This window comes from Trypanosoma rangeli (assembly GCF_003719475.1).
Source record: "Trypanosoma rangeli strain AM80 chromosome Unknown Tra_15.4_contig_00412, whole genome shotgun sequence".
Classification (NCBI taxonomy): Eukaryota; Euglenozoa; class Kinetoplastea; order Trypanosomatida; family Trypanosomatidae; genus Trypanosoma; species Trypanosoma rangeli.
Genome location: NW_021706160.1, coordinates 1 through 14,925, shown reverse-complemented (window position 1 = coordinate 14,925; position 14,925 = coordinate 1). Strand labels below are relative to the sequence as shown.

Here is a 14,925-nt window from a genome sequence, read left to right as displayed (position 1 = left end):
TTTTTTAGCCTTTTTTTTGTGTCTTTGAGGAAAACGAGAGGCTTGCCGCTGTGGTTCTTGCGTGTGTTGCTGTTGGGTTGTTTTTGACTTTCCCATGCGGGTGCCATTATTTTCTCTCTTTTTTTCTTTTCTTTTTTTATTTCATGGGGGTTTGTTTTGTTGGGGCGTTCGCCCCTGCGCCGTTGTCTCCGCTCGAGGAGGGTGAGGAGGCGTAGGTAGACATACGTGTGTATATATAGCGAGGGAGAGAGGAGCTGGGGGAGGTAGTTTGTGTTGCGGTGCGGGTCGTTCTGTGGCTGCGAATGGTGGCTTCCGCGGAGGGTGGCGTGGCGCGGCGGTCTTGCAATCGCGCGGTGGCTTTGGTGACTACGGTAGATGCTGCTCTTTTTGACTCCGCGTTAATTACCGCCGGTCTGGCGTTGGGCTGCTTGCCTTGTTGTAGTCGCCCTCGCATTATACGTTACGGGGACATGTCGTCTTTAATAATGGACCGCTTAAACCCCGACACACACTGTGAGACACGTAAGAGGTTGCACGCTATGCAGATGGTGCCTGTACTTCGTGATGAGTTTTGTATCATGGATGACTCCACGCTGCGCTGCATCTGTGCATTTCTTGGGGTTCAATCGAGGGAGTTGGTGCACATTGGCTCTGTTTGTCGTCGGCTGCGCAACCTCGTCATTGCGCTGACTCCGTCGAGCGCCACAATAGTGCCTGAGATGATTCCGTTAGCTTCTCTTTCGAGTCATGACGTTGTGGATTCTATTTGCTCCTTTTTTGCTCCGTACAAGCGGGGACAGTTCGTGCAGCGACTGCGGCTTGTGGACACGAAGTATGCCTCCTCATTGCCTGTTGGTACGGCACTGCCTTTGTGTTCTCACCATGTTTATCCCTCGCTTGTCAAGTCAATGCCTTCGCTGACGTTTCTTGACCTGCGCGGCGTCCATTGGGACTGCCACTCCCACCCACACCTGCCGCAGTACTTTTTCAGTGATTTGCATCTTGTTGCACCGGGGCTGCAGACGCTTAAGGTTGGTGTGGACCTTTTCTGTCAGTGGTCCCCCGGGTGGTGGCAGCGCCTCACAGCGCTGGAGCAAATTGTGGTGGGCTCCCGGCGTGACCAGGCGGTGGTTCCGGGAAGGGAGCTTCGGCCTCCACTTGTGCTTCACGACGAGTTTTTCGACATGTTACGTGCCCCACGCCGACCGTGGCGGGTGAAGTTGTGGTGTCCACTGCAAGAGAACATGCTTGTCCGGCTGCTTCTGCCCATGCAGGCATTTCCTGAGGTGCAGGAGCTGACGGTGAACCTCTCCAACACGGACATTCTTGAGGAGCTTAAGCGAGTTATGGTGCGGTCGCCGCGGGATGGTAAGTCACGCAGAGCCACGAGGGGCATCATGACGCACGTAGCAGACGAAACAGATGCTCGGACAATGTTTCCCTCCTTGCAGTCATTGACCCTCGTGAACGTGGAGCAGTGTCCGTTGCTGCCGGTAGAACTCGTGGAGCGTTTTTTTTTCCATGCACCGCGTTTCAAGTACTTCACTCTGGTGAACACGTCAAGAGTGCCCCCGCCCTCACCCCCGCAAAAGTTGCGGCAGCGGACCCAGTTTACTACCGCTGCGCTTGCGGGCTAGGGAAAAAAAAGGCAAACATCATGTATAGTGAGAGGGTATGTGTGCGCGTATACGTCTGCATGCGTGCAACTTTCTCTTGTAGTTTGCTAGTGTGTTTGTGTTTTTTTAAAATTTGTTCTTGTCCCTTGCTTTAGGTTATTCTGGCGGGAAAAGAATATTAGAGAAGAACGAACCAGTAAGAAAAGGGGCGAGAAAACATCGATACAAACGTCACGGGAGCGTACGATGCACCAGGAACACGGACGTCCTGTTTCTGGTGTTTGGATGCTTTCCGCTTTGAATGGTTGCCGCAACGGAGAAGCTCTCATTTTATTTCCTTATTTTTTCTTGTTGTTTTTGTTTGTATTTTCTCCTGCGCTTAGTGTGGTTGGATCCGTTGTATTTGGTGGTGTGCTGCAGTCGCGTTATTGCGCATCGTGCTAGCGATGTTTGAGGGCCCTGTGGAGTGCTGCGAGTGTGCTGCCCCCGTCGGCGACGAGGGAGCGATTCGGGCAGTGCTTATCTTACCGTGTCAGCACCTCCTCCACGCGGGCTGTGTGGATTACATTCGCAAGAGAAGAAAGCTGGAACAGCTGATTGTTCGGGGTGATCGGAGCGGTGCAGGTGCGGTGCTGCTGGAGTCCCTCATGTTGGCCGGGGAAGGTATTCTCAACAAGAGCAGTAGCAGCAGCTGCTGCAACGGTGGCGGCGGTTGTGGTGATAGTCGTCTTGTTGCGTGCCCGGCGTGCATGATGCCCATTCAGCGTCTCATTCCGTTGTTTCCCAGCGGCGGGGATGCGCAGTGTGCGGCGAAGGGTGGTAGTGATGGTGAGGCCGCATCGTACTTCACGGCGGCACATCAGGCGCAGAAGAGCCACATTGCCCAACTCCGCGCGCTTTACGAGCAGCGGGAGCGAGTGACGCAGCTGACACGCACATGCGCCCTCATGCATGAGCGCCTCTCGGAGGCGCAGGCGGAGGTGGACCGGTTGTCAAAGATACTCCCAAGTGTGGCGCCCGCCGCCCATGTGCCGCAGCTGGCGGGGGAAAAGTTGTGCGTGGAAGGCATGACCGCCACGGAGCTAGAGATGTACATCCTGCATTCCTCAGCGACGCTTGAGGAGCTGGAGCACGACGTAGGTGAACAGAGGCGGGTGGTGGAGAAAAAGCGGAGAAAACTGGGCCATCTTCACTCGCGCCTTCAAGCGATGAAGGCGTTGGAGGAGCGATCGCGGCAGACTCACAAAAAGAGGGAGGACGCGGAGTCAAGTGGCAACGAGTCACCCCGGCACTCTGGGAGCCGCGACAAGCGCCCGCGTGCGCCACCTGTAGTTGACGTGGAGGAAGAAGAATCCGCCGCCAAGACACGAGCGATGAGTGTTTCGTCTGGAACCGGCAGCTGCGATGGGGCGGAGCAGAAGCAGCAACGACAGCAGCGCGAGGACGCAGAGGAACGTGGAATTGGGAGGGCCAATCTCGACAGCAACGCGAATGATGTTGGAGAGGAGGACGATGATGTCGTGTACATTGACCAGAGAACACCGCAGTTTACGAATGGTGGAAGCAGCGGCAGCCCAACCGTAGCCGATGCCTCCTATCCCGCTTGGCGACCACGCACGGGCACCGAGGTGAGGAGGGACAGATGTGGTCGTGGCGAGAACAACAATCACAACAGCGGAAATGACGATGCAGTTGTAGCTGATGATGGTGACGACGACAACGCGGATGCCATGATGTGCTACAATCCCATGCGGCGCGTGGCACCGACCCAACAATTCGGGATTTACGCGCCGAACGCTGCACGTCTTCTTCCAAGACGCGAGGATCGGTTGTGGCAGCCGTCACTAGAAGGCCTCTTGTGAAGTGGGAAGCCGTGGTGGGGAAACGATAGAGGAACACACGTCATTAGCTGAGTTTCTTTACCGATGTGTTCGAGTTCCACCGTGATGGTTTTTTACTTTTCTCATTTCCGTTTGTATTGCTTGGCTCCTGCAGCTAGAGGTGGAGCCGTTCCACGCATACGTATGGATCCATTATTATTATTATTATTAGTATTATTATTATTGTTGTTGTTTTGGTTTCTGTCGTGTGAGAAAAGTGGGACGTTGACGAGTTTCTTTGTACACAATCGTTTTCTTATTTTCCTTTAGTGGCCCAAGGAAAGGAGTACCCAAAGAGGAGGTGGTGTCTGGGTGTGGGTGTGTGCGAGAGAGAGATAAGGAAGCCGGGGCGGGGGGGAATGAAATCTTTTGTCCTGCCTTCGCTCCAGCCAGCGGCAAAGAAGGCTGTGGGGGGCTCGCAGGTGTCGTTGCCATCACTGCCGTCAGCTGACCTCACAGCGACACCTTCGAGCCTTGCATTCCCATTCATTGTCAAGGGTCGGCGGCTGCAGGAGCTGAGGCGCATGGAAGCAAAGGCTGCGGCACTCGAGCTGGCGGTGAAGAAACAGCAGCTCGAGCGACTGGAGTCCGAAGTCCGCGGCGCCATATGCGGTCGGGAGCACGAGAAGCGCTACCAGCTCCTCTGGCACTACCAGAAGGCAAAGTCAGATGTGGAGCGGAGGATGGCTGTGACGGAGGCGAAGGCGCTGGCGTTGCAGCGGTCACAATACATGCGGGGTGTGCGTGATTACAAGGAGCGTGGCCAGTTGCTACACCTTGAGACAGTCGCGCGGGCTCAGCTGGTGATTGAAGAGACGGATGCGCGGAGTCATGCGGTGTCGCTGCTGGAGCTGAAATTGCTCGAGGAACGACGCCGGCAGGCTGCACTGGAGGTGGACACGGCGGCGCGTCTTTCTGAGGACGTAAAGGGGATACGTGACTGGGAGTCGCGCATCGCAGTAATGTCGTTTCGCCTTGCCGAGGCATTCTCACCCACAACGCAACTTCGCTCCCCTCGCAACGTAGGCACCGGTGGCTACCGTGGAAGAACAGATCTCCTCATGGACTACACGGTCTGTGAAGAGGAGAGGAGGCTCCGATGGAGGCTCATTTTGGAGGAACGCGTACTCCGCGAGCCGTTGGAGTGGCAGCACGGTGCGGCACAGCTTCAATTTGTGGAGGAAGCGCAGGCGCGAGCAGCAATTGAGGCAGCGTGTCTCTTTGGGGCCTGTCAAGCTCGGTTGAGTGCAGTAGTGCGGATTCAGCGGTGGTGGCGCATGCTTTGCGTTACCGCGTGGAGCGAGCGAAAACGGCGGCAACTTAAGGAAAGTGTGACCCAAATACGGAGCCGAATGACGTCGCGCGACTACCTTGCTCTTCTGGGCCGGTTGGAGCGACAGGCAGGGGCGACCGTTGCCTTAGTGTCGTTGGAGGAGCTACAGAAGGCCATGACAGCCATTGAACGGGCGGCCGAGATGGCATATCAAAACACATTTGATTATTTTATTTACACCTTGATGAATCGTGCGGCAAACCTGCAAGAAACGGAGGCACACGATCTTTGCGATTACCCACTGATGAAGGATGATGGCATGGCGATCATTCGGCCTGTGTCAAGGCTCCTCTCTGTACCATATCGCCTGTACGTCCGTCAGCAACCACAGCTGCCGTATCCCCAGTGGCGAGCGCTGCGGTGGGTAGAAGGATCTGCCATGTTCATTCAACAGGTACGGCTGCTTGAGAAGGCCGAGGCTGAAGCGCGGGCGCGTCTATGGGCGCAGAAGGACAAGGAATTTGACACGCTTCAGCTGTATAGCGCGCTGCTGAAGCAGGGAGCCTGGACCTGGCGCTCGCTCTACACCGAGATTCTCTGTATTGGGGAAGAGGAAAACATGTGTCGGGGCCTTCTGCATGTGTTTGAGGATAACTGTCGCGGCGTGTTGAAGGCGGAGGCGGAAGTGTCCGTGTCGAATTGCATCGCAGCGGAGGGGGGACGGTGGCGGTTACTGAATGACGAGTCACAACTGCGACACGAACTCGTTGCAGAGGAGAGAGACGCATTCTTCCACCTCACGGAGGACGAGTGGCGGTGGAACAATCTCGTGCGGCTGCGCACAAAACTGCAGCATTCCTGCGGTGGAAGGCCGCGGTGGGGGATTGCACCAAATCATGACATGGATCGAAAGTACCTTTCGCTGGACACGACGGCGCGAATCATTCAACGCTTCTTTCGCTTCACGTTCGCCTGTAAGTCGCTTACAGGCGAACGTGAAGCGAAGCGGGCCATACGGTTGGAAGAGGAGATGCAACTCAAGACAACGGCTGCCGCGATGGTGAAGTTGCTGGAGGCGCAGCACCGCCAGGAGGACGAAGAAAAATTGCAGTGGGCCGCTACAAAGTGCCCCGTTGGGAGCGCTGACGATGGTGCAGGGTCTTGCTTTGAAACGGCGGTGAGTTTGTTCTGTGACTGGTTTGATGAAAGAACCCAGGAACCGATGGAGCTGCAGTACAAGGCGATCGTCGCACGGTTCATGCAGGCAAACCGGGAAACATGCAGGCACATGCGTATTTTGTTTGCAGTTGCGCGGGACGGGCGCCAGCGGATTGAGGAGGAGGAGACGGTGGCGTGGGGCGCACTTCACCACACCAGTGTATTTGCCGTCATCGCAATCGACGCGCTTGAGCGGCAGGAAGTGGTGCAACGTGAGCGTCTTGAACGCGTCGCAGCGGAGGCGAGATCTCAGTGGCCTGGGCGGGTCGCATTTCTTGCTGGACTCGTACGCCACACCACCACCGCCGTCGCCGCTACGAGGAACCATAAAAATACGATGCTGCGTCTGCTCCGCAGCGGCCACGTTGAGCGACTTGTGAGCCGCGAGGAGGTAGTTCGCATGCGGCTGATTGTGGAGGAACGGCGTGAACGTGGCGATGCCTTGCTGTCGCTTCGCACCACGTTGTGCGTTAACACGCTACGGGAAGAGCAGCAGGAATGGTCGGCGCTGTGCGACCACATTGACAAGTGCTGGAGCGCCCACGCTCCTCTCGGGCTGCTGGTGAAGGCGGAGGCGGTAGCGCGGCGCGGGTTGGAGTCATGGGCGTACAGGGCGTACGACGCGATGCTGACCCGCATGTGTGCCATTTACGCCCAGCAGCTTCTTTTCCAGCAGTTTCTTTGTGGGCATTTGATCTTTGAAAGCGAGGCACGGCACTTTGACAGGCGGCTGACGGAGTTGCTATCGCAGCGCGTAGGGTCTCTCGACACCAAACTCGACGAACTGGTGGCCGCAGAGACATGTGCCCGTGCGCGGGTGGAGTATTTTGAGGCGACACACCGAAGCGTTTATTTCTGTCCAGATGACGTAGCGTGATGTATCTGTGTATGTGCATTAGGAAAACAACAGCGGCCTTGTTAGACTATTGTTTTTATGGAGATTGAGCTTTCGCCGACTCGCTCTCTCTTTGTTTGTGTTGATGATGTTGTTTTTTGTTTTTTGTCTCGGAATTTCTTTTACTTTATGCTTTTTGTTTTGTTTTTTATTTCGTTTGCGGCGGGCGGGGGCGGGGGTGGCACGGTGCCTTCCCCTTCATGCGGAGAGTGCGCAGATACGTGTTCGCAATTTCGTGAATGGAGGAGTTTGACGGCGCCATTGGCATCGATCTCGGAACGACGTACTCGTGCGTGGCGATCTTCCGCAACGACGCGGTCGAAGTTGTTCCCAACGATCAGGGCAACCGCACAACGCCGTCATGTGTGGCCTTCTACAACGAGGAGGTGTTGGTGGGCGACAGCGCGAAGCAGTTGGCCTCCCGCGGGGTGAAGGGCGTTGTGTACGACGCCAAGCGTATGATTGGTCGCCGGTTCAGCGAAAAAACCGTCCGCGAAGACGTGAGGCGGTGGCCGTTTGCCATCGAGGAGGGCGAGAACGACAGGGTGTTGATCTGCGTTGAGCACAACGGCGAGACACTGCGCCTGGAGCCCGAGCTGATCTCCGCGCGGGTGCTCGCGTACCTTAAGACGTGCGCCGAGCAATTTATTGGCATGCGTGTGAAGAAGGCCGTCATCACGGTGCCCGCGTATTTCAACGATGCACAGCGGGAGCGCACGAAGGCCGCCGCACGCATTGCTAAATTGGAGGTGCTGCGCATCATCAACGAGCCGACCGCGGCGGCGTTGTGCTACGGCCTTGGTCTTGGCTCTGGAGCCGGGGCGCAAGGCACGGAGCGCTCGGTGAATGTGTTGGTCTTTGATTTTGGCGGCGGCACGTTTGATGTGTCTATCATCACCATTGACAATGGCTCCTTTGCGGTGCGCTCCACGGCGGGCGACACGCATCTTGGAGGACAGGATGTGGACGCCGAGCTGCTGCAGCACCTCCTGGAGGACTTGAAGCGTCGTCATGGTGTGGATGCCACCACGCAGCCGCGGATGCTCGCGAAGCTGTTGGCGCGGTGCGAGCAGGCAAAACGCACTTTGTCTCACGCAACGATGGAAGAAATTGTGGTGGACGGTGTTTTAGCAAACGGGGAGGAGTACATTCTGACCCTGTCTCGGGCGAAGCTAGAGGAGTTGTGTTCCAAAATCTTCGCCCGCTGCATGGCCGTCGTGCGGAAGGCGATGAAGGATGCCGCGATGACGCCTGAAGATGTTGAGGATATCGTTCTCGTCGGTGGTTCTTCTCGCATTCCGGCACTACGCGTCATGCTACAGGAGATGTTTAAAGGAAAGCGCCTTTGCAGCTCAGTTCACCCTGATGAGGCGGTGGCGATTGGCGCCGCCGTGCAGGCGAGCATCATCGGCACAGCGGCAGAACAGCAGTCGGAGCGGACGGCCAATGTTGTCCTAATGGACGTCGTACCCCTCTCTATCGGCGTCGAGGTGGACGATGGCAAGTTCGATGTCATCATTCGCCGCAACACCACCGTACCGTACCGCGCGACGAAGGAGTACAGCACCGTAGAGGACAACCAGGAGGAGGTGGAGGTGCAGGTCTTCGAGGGCGAACGACCACTGACGCGCCACAACCATAAGCTCGGTGCCTTCATCCTGGACGGCATCTCCCACGCCAAGAAGGGTGAACCCACCATTACGGTAACATTCAGCGTTGATGCAGACGGTATTCTCACCGTCACCGCCTCGGAGGAGCTTGCGAAAGTGCAGAAGACGCTCGTGGTCGAGAATACCGAGCGCCTTAGCGACGCGGCGGTGCAGCGGATGCTCGAGGTGGCGCAGGCACTTTCTGAAAAAGATGCAGTGACAGTGGCCATCATGGACGCAACGCAGCGGCTCACGCATGGCTTCGCGGAACTTGAAGCGGCACTGGGTGCGATGCCTCTACCCTTGTCAGCGAAGGTTCAGCGTCGGGTGGCGTTTCTGGAGCATGGCAAAGACTGGCTTGCGAGGCAGCTTCCGACGTACACGGAAACCCAGGTGTTGGAGCGCAAGACTGCGAAGATCATGAAACTTCTGCAAAAGGCCATGAAGACACTTCGGCGCGAGTCTCACGCAGGCAGCGGTGACGAAAACGGCAGCGACAGCAGCGATGGCGACGATGGTGATGGGGACGGCGGCGGAGGGTCACAGGCACGTGAGGCCTCTGCGGGGAGGAAGCGCTCACGCAGCAATTCAGCCAGTGATAGGGGCTAGCCGCCTTATTCTTCCAAGCGTGCATGTATGTGTGTGTGTTTGTTTGTTTGTTCCTCTCTGTGCATCGTGTTTTGTTCTTGTTGTTTTTTCGTCCTTCACGCGCCCGCACTCATTGAGTCAAAAGGAAAAGAACAACACAAGCAGCAGCAACGACGACGACGAATACCGCCAGCACTGGCGCTGCATTTATTATTGCAGTTGCTGGAGGGGGCGGCGTCTGTCGTGGAGTTGTGGGGTCGTCGTGCATTTTTTATTTTTATTTTTTTTCTTTCTCTGCCTGTCTGTCTGTCTGTCTCTGTCTGTGTGTGTGTGTGTGTGCTGCGGCGGGCGGAATCACACGGGAGTGAGGGACCACAAAGGAGAGGAAAAATAAACAATAAAAAGGGGGAAAAAAGTTCTGCTTTTCCTTCTACTGCCTGCTCGCCCCGCTGCGCATCCCCCGTGCGCGCTGAGTTAATCGACAGAGCGTGCACGTACGCAGGGAAAAAATAAAGAGGCAAACAAAATAACGCGGGGGCGCGATGCCGACACGACCCACCGCGCTGAAGGCAACGACGGCGTACCGGAGGAAGGAGAAAAAGACGAAGAAGGCGGTGACGAGCGACACGAAGCGGAACCCCTCGTCCGCTTCACCGGCGCTACAGCAGCCACAGCAACAACCGAAAGACACTAAAAGAGAGTCGCTGCAAAAGGCGCTGGCAGCAGCTCTTTCCGCACCAGCCGCGGGCATCCACTCAGGCCCCGGCGCGGAGGTGGACGATTACGGTAAAGGCAGCCCCACGGACCGGCTGCAGTTTGGCTACGCACCTTCCAACGCCGCGGAGGCTGTTGCATTTCATTCTTCCATTCCTGCGGCAAAGTGGATTGCGCAGCGGCGCAAGCAGGCCCGCCACGCTATTTTTAAGAAACAAAAACTTTCGCGGCCTAACTGCGAGCCGATGACCTCACTGCTCAAACTAAAGCAACACTGGAGGAACACGGCGCAGTTTGTAGCAGAGGTGCGTGGCGGCAGCGTGGGGCAGGACTCGGCGGAGGAGCTCCTGGAGCTCTTTGTGTCGCAACAACGCGTGGCGTAGTGGCTGTTGTGTGTGTGTGTGTGCTTTCCCCGTCTTGTTTTGTTCTCTACGCTGCATCCACGTTTAATCCATGCAAAGATAAGTAATGGTGTCGTGTGCACCTTTATCTGCTCTTCTCTCTGTGTGCGTGTGTGTGGGCTCAGCTGCGCGTTTAGTTATGTGATATCGTCATTAGAGCGCAGGGGCGTCATTGCTTTTTTTTTTTTTTGCTTTCCGCGCTGGTCGCCTTTCATGTCGCCAGTGGTGAATGGGTGTGCCGTGGCAGGAAAGTGGGCGGCTGTAGAGCACAATCGGCATGGCGGGTGCAAACCCAGAAGCCGGCACAAGAGCGCAAAGGCGGCGATCGCGGGGAAAAGGAGGGTAGGTGGATTGGGATGGAGTTCCCGCCTGTCAAGAGCCGCGAGGAAGTTCTCAGCTCTCAGCAGGCGGCGGTGACACAAAAGAATATATGCAAAGGCATGCAGGACAACATTCCTCCCGTCGTGCGGAGTGTGTTGGGGCTTGGCCATCTGATGATGAGTGGCCACAGTCAGAAGCTGCGGGGCTCCTCCGGTTACCAAGGCGGTCTGCTTTACGGCAGCACTCCTTTTTGCTTCGCGAGCGGTCACAGCGACGGCACACGTCCATGTGATACGGAGGACAAGGGGAACCATATGAAGTTGGAGGACCCGCTCACCTACGGTGTGCTCTCGCTACCCGTGCCGGCTGGCTATCTCTGTGAGCTGCATGGCAATGGTGTGTTTGACCTGCAGGCTCTGCTCTCACGCTATCTACCGGAGCTCGAGGAGAAGCTGGATCCAAGGATAACAGCGCGAAGTATTCTCGCCTTTGAAACAGTGGTCGACGGCAATCAGGTGATGAAAGATGCTGGGGTGCGTCGGTTTCGTCCTCTCTTCGTGTGGAATGTGTGCGCCGCAACCCAATGGTATGTTTATGCACCAATAACTCACTTCTTTGCAGGCGGATTTGCCAGGGCTGTTACGGGGTAGCAACAGCGGGAGAATTACGTACAGTGTTTGCTCTCTTCTTCGCGTGGTAGAGTGCGCTTACGTCCACGGCGATGGATGTCCTGTCGCAGCGTGCCACACTTCTCCGTTGCACGCCGCTTATTGCGGCGTGGAGCGGCAGCTGCAGGGCATTAGTTTCGAGGACTCAGTTCGGCAAACTGTGTTTGAGCCTGCGCAGAGTCATGGTGCCGGATACGGCCCGCCAAAGCTGTGGCGTGACCCGAATGAAATGCTCTACCAACTGAGAGGCCCCGCACGGCAGTACCAGGGCTTCTCCTATCCGCTCCCCACCGGAGTCCTTGAGAACAGCGGCCCACCGCTGTTGAAAGCTTCATTGAACCTCTACGCTCCAGTGGAGGACTACGGCAAACTCTTGTTGCTCTCACTTGACGCCGTACGTCACGCGCGGACGGCGTTGGGGGCTGCGGGGGCGCACTTTGATTTTGGCGTGGAGTGGCTCAATGGGGAGCAGGAGCCGTACCAACGGGTACAACTGACCCGACGTGTTATGGGGATCGGCTATGTCCCGGCGGCGGCGTCGTTTCGGTACAACTGCGAGCATGATTTGGACTGCTTTGGCGTAACCAACTGTGGCACCCGGAGTGCGTGTGTGCTGGCGAACGCCCTCTCACGCATGATTCAGCACCTCTTCATCAAGCACATTATTCAGAAGGGCGTCGATGTGATGCGGGGTCCTGACTTGTGCAACCCCGGCCAAGAGCAGAGCGCACGGAGACGAAGTTCCGGAAGGTCATCAAGAAGCAGGAGTATGCGAGCTACTTCAGGAGGCACGATGTACACAAGTGATGCTAACGATGGGGTAGGGGGAGAGGAGAAGTGAGGAGGAACACGGGGGGAGGCGCACGCACATTTAGAGAAGACGGAGAAAAAACAAAAAAAAAAAAGATGCGCTGGCAATATGTTAGCGGTCTTTTCAGGTATTGTTTCGTTGCAGTCCGCTGCCGGGTGCCTCGGCGGCGTTGGCTCCGCACACTACACGCGTCTTTCTCCCACCTCCCCCTACTGCTCCCTATTGCGGCCCATGCGTGTGTGTGTGTGTGTGTATGTCTGTTTACGTGCCTCTGTGTTTCACGTGTGTACTTGTATCCCATGTGTTTATTTGTTGTTTGTCGGTTGCCTTACGATTTACTCGTGAGCAAGAGGGGTTGGGCTGCGTCTGCGCCAGAAGAGTGGGAAAGGGGCGGAATGGAGTCTGCACCGTCGTCGCTGAGTTACCTCCGTGCGGTGCAGCAGCTGCAGAAAAAGACAGAGGAATTAGAGCGCGTCCGCGAGGAGACGCGTCGCCTGGAGCGTGAAAATGCGGTGCTCCTGGAAGAAAAGGCGGCGCTGATGCGGGAAGTGACGCAACTGGGGGCGCAGAATCGCGACTGGCGCGCCGAATTTGGTTTGCTTGAGGAGCAGGTGAGGAAGCAGCAGCGGCACCTGCAGGAACACATCGAGCGGGAAGCCAAGCGGCTGCAGACCTCCAACGCGAAGTCGTGTGAGAGTAACGCGGAAATAATGGCGCTGCGGCAGCAACTCGAGGCGACTGAGGTGGCAAGAGAGGAGGGGGCGGCCGCGGTGGAGCAGTGCCGTTGTCTCTCACGTGAGGTGGCCGCACTAAAGCGAGAGCTGAAGGCCTCCAAGGCGAGGGCATCCCACTACCACTCCACACACGCACGCAATGCGGCGGGGAGTGCAGCCATGGACGCGATTGAGAGCAAAGCGCTGGAGGGATTGCGAAGTGAGATCGCCTCCTTTGCGGCAGAAAACGAAAGACTGATGAATGAGTTGGAAGCGGAGCGCAAGGCGCGTGTAGTGGCGGAGGAGGGTGTAGTAAATCTGCAGCAGCTTCTACAGCGGCAGCGGGAGGTGAGTGAACGGCAGCAGCTACTTTCCAAGGCGGAGCTCCAGGCACTTAACGTGCAGAACGACGCCCTCCTGGACGACGTCAAGCGCCTGATGGAGCAAGAAGCGATGGGCAGGAATGACGTCACTGTGGCGTCTTTTGCCGCCGCAAATCCCCGCCGCGTGTCAACCGTGGACCGCGGCACCGTGACGACGGAGGTGATGTACAAGCCTCTTCGCTCACCGTCTGTGCAAAGAGTGAGAGAAACTTCGCCCGCTAGCGCGTGTCCCGCTGATGTGAGCGGCGCTCCAAGCACGACGCCGCTGCAGAGACCCATCAAAGAGTTGCTGCGGAAGGTGCGGGAGTTGGAGAGCACAACGGCGGAGCAGGCGCTTCTACTTCGCGAGAAGGAGGCAAACGAGCGCCTTCTCGAGGAACGCGCAGCACTCCACGCGGAGGAGCGACGACACCTACGCTTGCTGCTCGACAAGGCCACAGCGCCGGAGAGGAGCGATACACACCACGACCGCAGTCACCTCGTACGCGCCGAGGCCGACACGGAGCTCAGTGCCGTACTTGAGGCAATCATCGACTTGCTGAGGCTCTTTGTCCACTGCACCGCTCGCCTCCGTGCACGCCTTTTTCTTCCGACAGCAAACACAGACTCGGTCGTGCTCCCCGTTGTGCCCTGTCGTGACCACAACAGTCCACAGCTCAACGCCATCTTCAGCCACCTTGGTGGACTCCGGCACATCGCCGCTGTCATTGACGAGACTGCAGAAGCAGCACTCTCACGACAGCAGCAGCAGCCGGCGCTCCGCCAACGAGAGTCCACGACAGCCACAGTACCACAACTTCCTCACACTCCTGTAGAGATGTCGCCGGCAAGCCACCCATCGACCAGCGAAGCGAGAGCGTCAGCCCCGCACGGCGCGACTGGATCAGCGCACATATTGTCCACCAAAAGAGACATTACCTCATGGTTGACGGCCCGGCAAGAGAACCTTCAGCGACAGTTGCAGCAATCCAAAGAAACCAACAACTCTGCACAGAGCGCACCACCACACTCCCACCACAACTATCAATCGGGCGAAACACTAGAAGAAGCTGCCAAAGAATTTACGAAGATCAACTATCGAACCAATCATCGATAAATCAAAATAAAACACTCACAACATATCGGGAAAGAAAACAAAAAAAAAAGTGGCACAACGTCCACTTTTTCGGTCAGCACAATGCGGAAAAAGGCAGCTAAAAAAAGAACAACTGCACATACCTCAGCACACCATAACAAAACACAAAAACGGTAACTCCCAACATATAAGACTGTACAAACGCCCAAAACAATCCGTTTTTTTTTCTTCGCTTCTCGTTTCTCCTGCGCTGCGGGCTGCTCCAGAGCAAACAAAAGCTGATAGTTGTAAGCGTTCGGCAGTAGAACCAAAAACAAACAAACACACACACACACAACCACACACACGGCGGAAACAGAATGACGTACGAAGGCGCCATTGGCATCGATCTCGGCACGACGTACTCGTGCGTTGGTGTGTGGCAGAACGAGCGCGTGGAGATCATTGCGAACGATCAGGGCAACCGGACGACGCCGTCGTATGTGGCGTTTACCGACACAGAGCGTCTGATCGGTGATGCGGCGAAGAACCAGGTGGCGATGAACCCGACGAACACCGTCTTCGACGCGAAGCGCCTCATTGGGCGGAAGTTCAGCGACGCCGTTGTGCAGTCGGACATGAAGCACTGGCCCTTCAAGGTCATCGCGAAGGGCGACGACAAGCCGGTGATCCAGGTGCAGTTCCGCGGCGAGACCAAGACGTTCAACCCCGAGGAGGTGA

At 56.8% G+C, this 14,925-nt stretch overlaps 9 protein-coding genes across 9 annotated transcripts, besides 11 other annotated features; all 9 read left to right on the top strand.

Annotated features, from left to right (window-relative positions):
• Positions 1–106: 106 nt before the first annotated feature.
• Positions 107–142: a sequence feature (A-rich).
• Positions 143–302: 160 nt separating this feature from the next.
• On the top strand, positions 303–1,637 carry TraAM80_08420 (uncharacterized protein; the record flags this gene model as incomplete). The annotated part of the gene is made up of 1 exon (XM_029385172.1): positions 303–1,637. One exon carries the CDS (start codon positions 303–305, stop codon positions 1,635–1,637), a length of 1,335 nt encoding a protein of 444 aa, XP_029234967.1.
• A 425-nt stretch (positions 1,638–2,062) lies between these two features.
• On the top strand, positions 2,063–3,478 carry TraAM80_08419 (uncharacterized protein; the record flags this gene model as incomplete). The annotated part of the gene is made up of 1 exon (XM_029385171.1): positions 2,063–3,478. One exon carries the CDS (start codon positions 2,063–2,065, stop codon positions 3,476–3,478), a length of 1,416 nt encoding a protein of 471 aa, XP_029234966.1.
• A 170-nt stretch (positions 3,479–3,648) lies between these two features.
• Positions 3,649–3,681: a microsatellite.
• A 174-nt stretch (positions 3,682–3,855) lies between these two features.
• On the top strand, positions 3,856–6,864 carry TraAM80_08418 (uncharacterized protein; the record flags this gene model as incomplete). Its single annotated transcript, XM_029385170.1, has 1 exon — positions 3,856–6,864. The coding sequence occupies one exon, from the start codon at positions 3,856–3,858 to the stop codon at positions 6,862–6,864; it is 3,009 nt and encodes a 1,002-aa protein (XP_029234965.1).
• Positions 6,865–6,954: 90 nt separating this feature from the next.
• Positions 6,955–7,041: a sequence feature (A-rich).
• Positions 7,042–7,121: 80 nt separating this feature from the next.
• On the top strand, positions 7,122–9,140 carry TraAM80_08417 (putative heat shock protein 70; the record flags this gene model as incomplete). Its single annotated transcript, XM_029385169.1, has 1 exon — positions 7,122–9,140. One exon carries the CDS (start codon positions 7,122–7,124, stop codon positions 9,138–9,140), a length of 2,019 nt encoding a protein of 672 aa, XP_029234964.1.
• Positions 9,141–9,164: 24 nt separating this feature from the next.
• Positions 9,165–9,232: a microsatellite.
• A 154-nt stretch (positions 9,233–9,386) lies between these two features.
• Positions 9,387–9,411: a microsatellite.
• A 1-nt stretch (position 9,412) lies between these two features.
• Positions 9,413–9,418: a microsatellite.
• Positions 9,419–9,458: a microsatellite.
• A 203-nt stretch (positions 9,459–9,661) lies between these two features.
• Positions 9,662–10,216, top strand: TraAM80_08416 (uncharacterized protein; the record flags this gene model as incomplete). The annotated part of the gene is made up of 1 exon (XM_029385168.1): positions 9,662–10,216. The coding sequence occupies one exon, from the start codon at positions 9,662–9,664 to the stop codon at positions 10,214–10,216; it is 555 nt and encodes a 184-aa protein (XP_029234963.1).
• A 4-nt stretch (positions 10,217–10,220) lies between these two features.
• Positions 10,221–10,239: a microsatellite.
• A 351-nt stretch (positions 10,240–10,590) lies between these two features.
• Positions 10,591–11,205, top strand: TraAM80_08415 (uncharacterized protein; the record flags this gene model as incomplete). The annotated part of the gene is made up of 1 exon (XM_029385167.1): positions 10,591–11,205. One exon carries the CDS (start codon positions 10,591–10,593, stop codon positions 11,203–11,205), a length of 615 nt encoding a protein of 204 aa, XP_029234962.1.
• Positions 11,206–11,452: 247 nt separating this feature from the next.
• On the top strand, positions 11,453–12,064 carry TraAM80_08414 (uncharacterized protein; the record flags this gene model as incomplete). The annotated part of the gene is made up of 1 exon (XM_029385166.1): positions 11,453–12,064. The coding sequence occupies one exon, from the start codon at positions 11,453–11,455 to the stop codon at positions 12,062–12,064; it is 612 nt and encodes a 203-aa protein (XP_029234961.1).
• A 45-nt stretch (positions 12,065–12,109) lies between these two features.
• Positions 12,110–12,128: a microsatellite.
• Positions 12,129–12,266: 138 nt separating this feature from the next.
• Positions 12,267–12,311: a microsatellite.
• Positions 12,312–12,429: 118 nt separating this feature from the next.
• TraAM80_08413 (uncharacterized protein) lies at positions 12,430–14,226 on the top strand (the record flags this gene model as incomplete). The annotated part of the gene is made up of 1 exon (XM_029385165.1): positions 12,430–14,226. One exon carries the CDS (start codon positions 12,430–12,432, stop codon positions 14,224–14,226), a length of 1,797 nt encoding a protein of 598 aa, XP_029234960.1.
• A 292-nt stretch (positions 14,227–14,518) lies between these two features.
• Positions 14,519–14,552: a microsatellite.
• Positions 14,553–14,564: 12 nt separating this feature from the next.
• TraAM80_08412 (heat shock protein 70) lies at positions 14,565–14,925 on the top strand (the record flags this gene model as incomplete). The annotated part of the gene is made up of 1 exon (XM_029385164.1): positions 14,565–14,925. A coding segment is annotated over one exon (361 nt), but the record flags the coding sequence as incomplete, so codon positions are not given.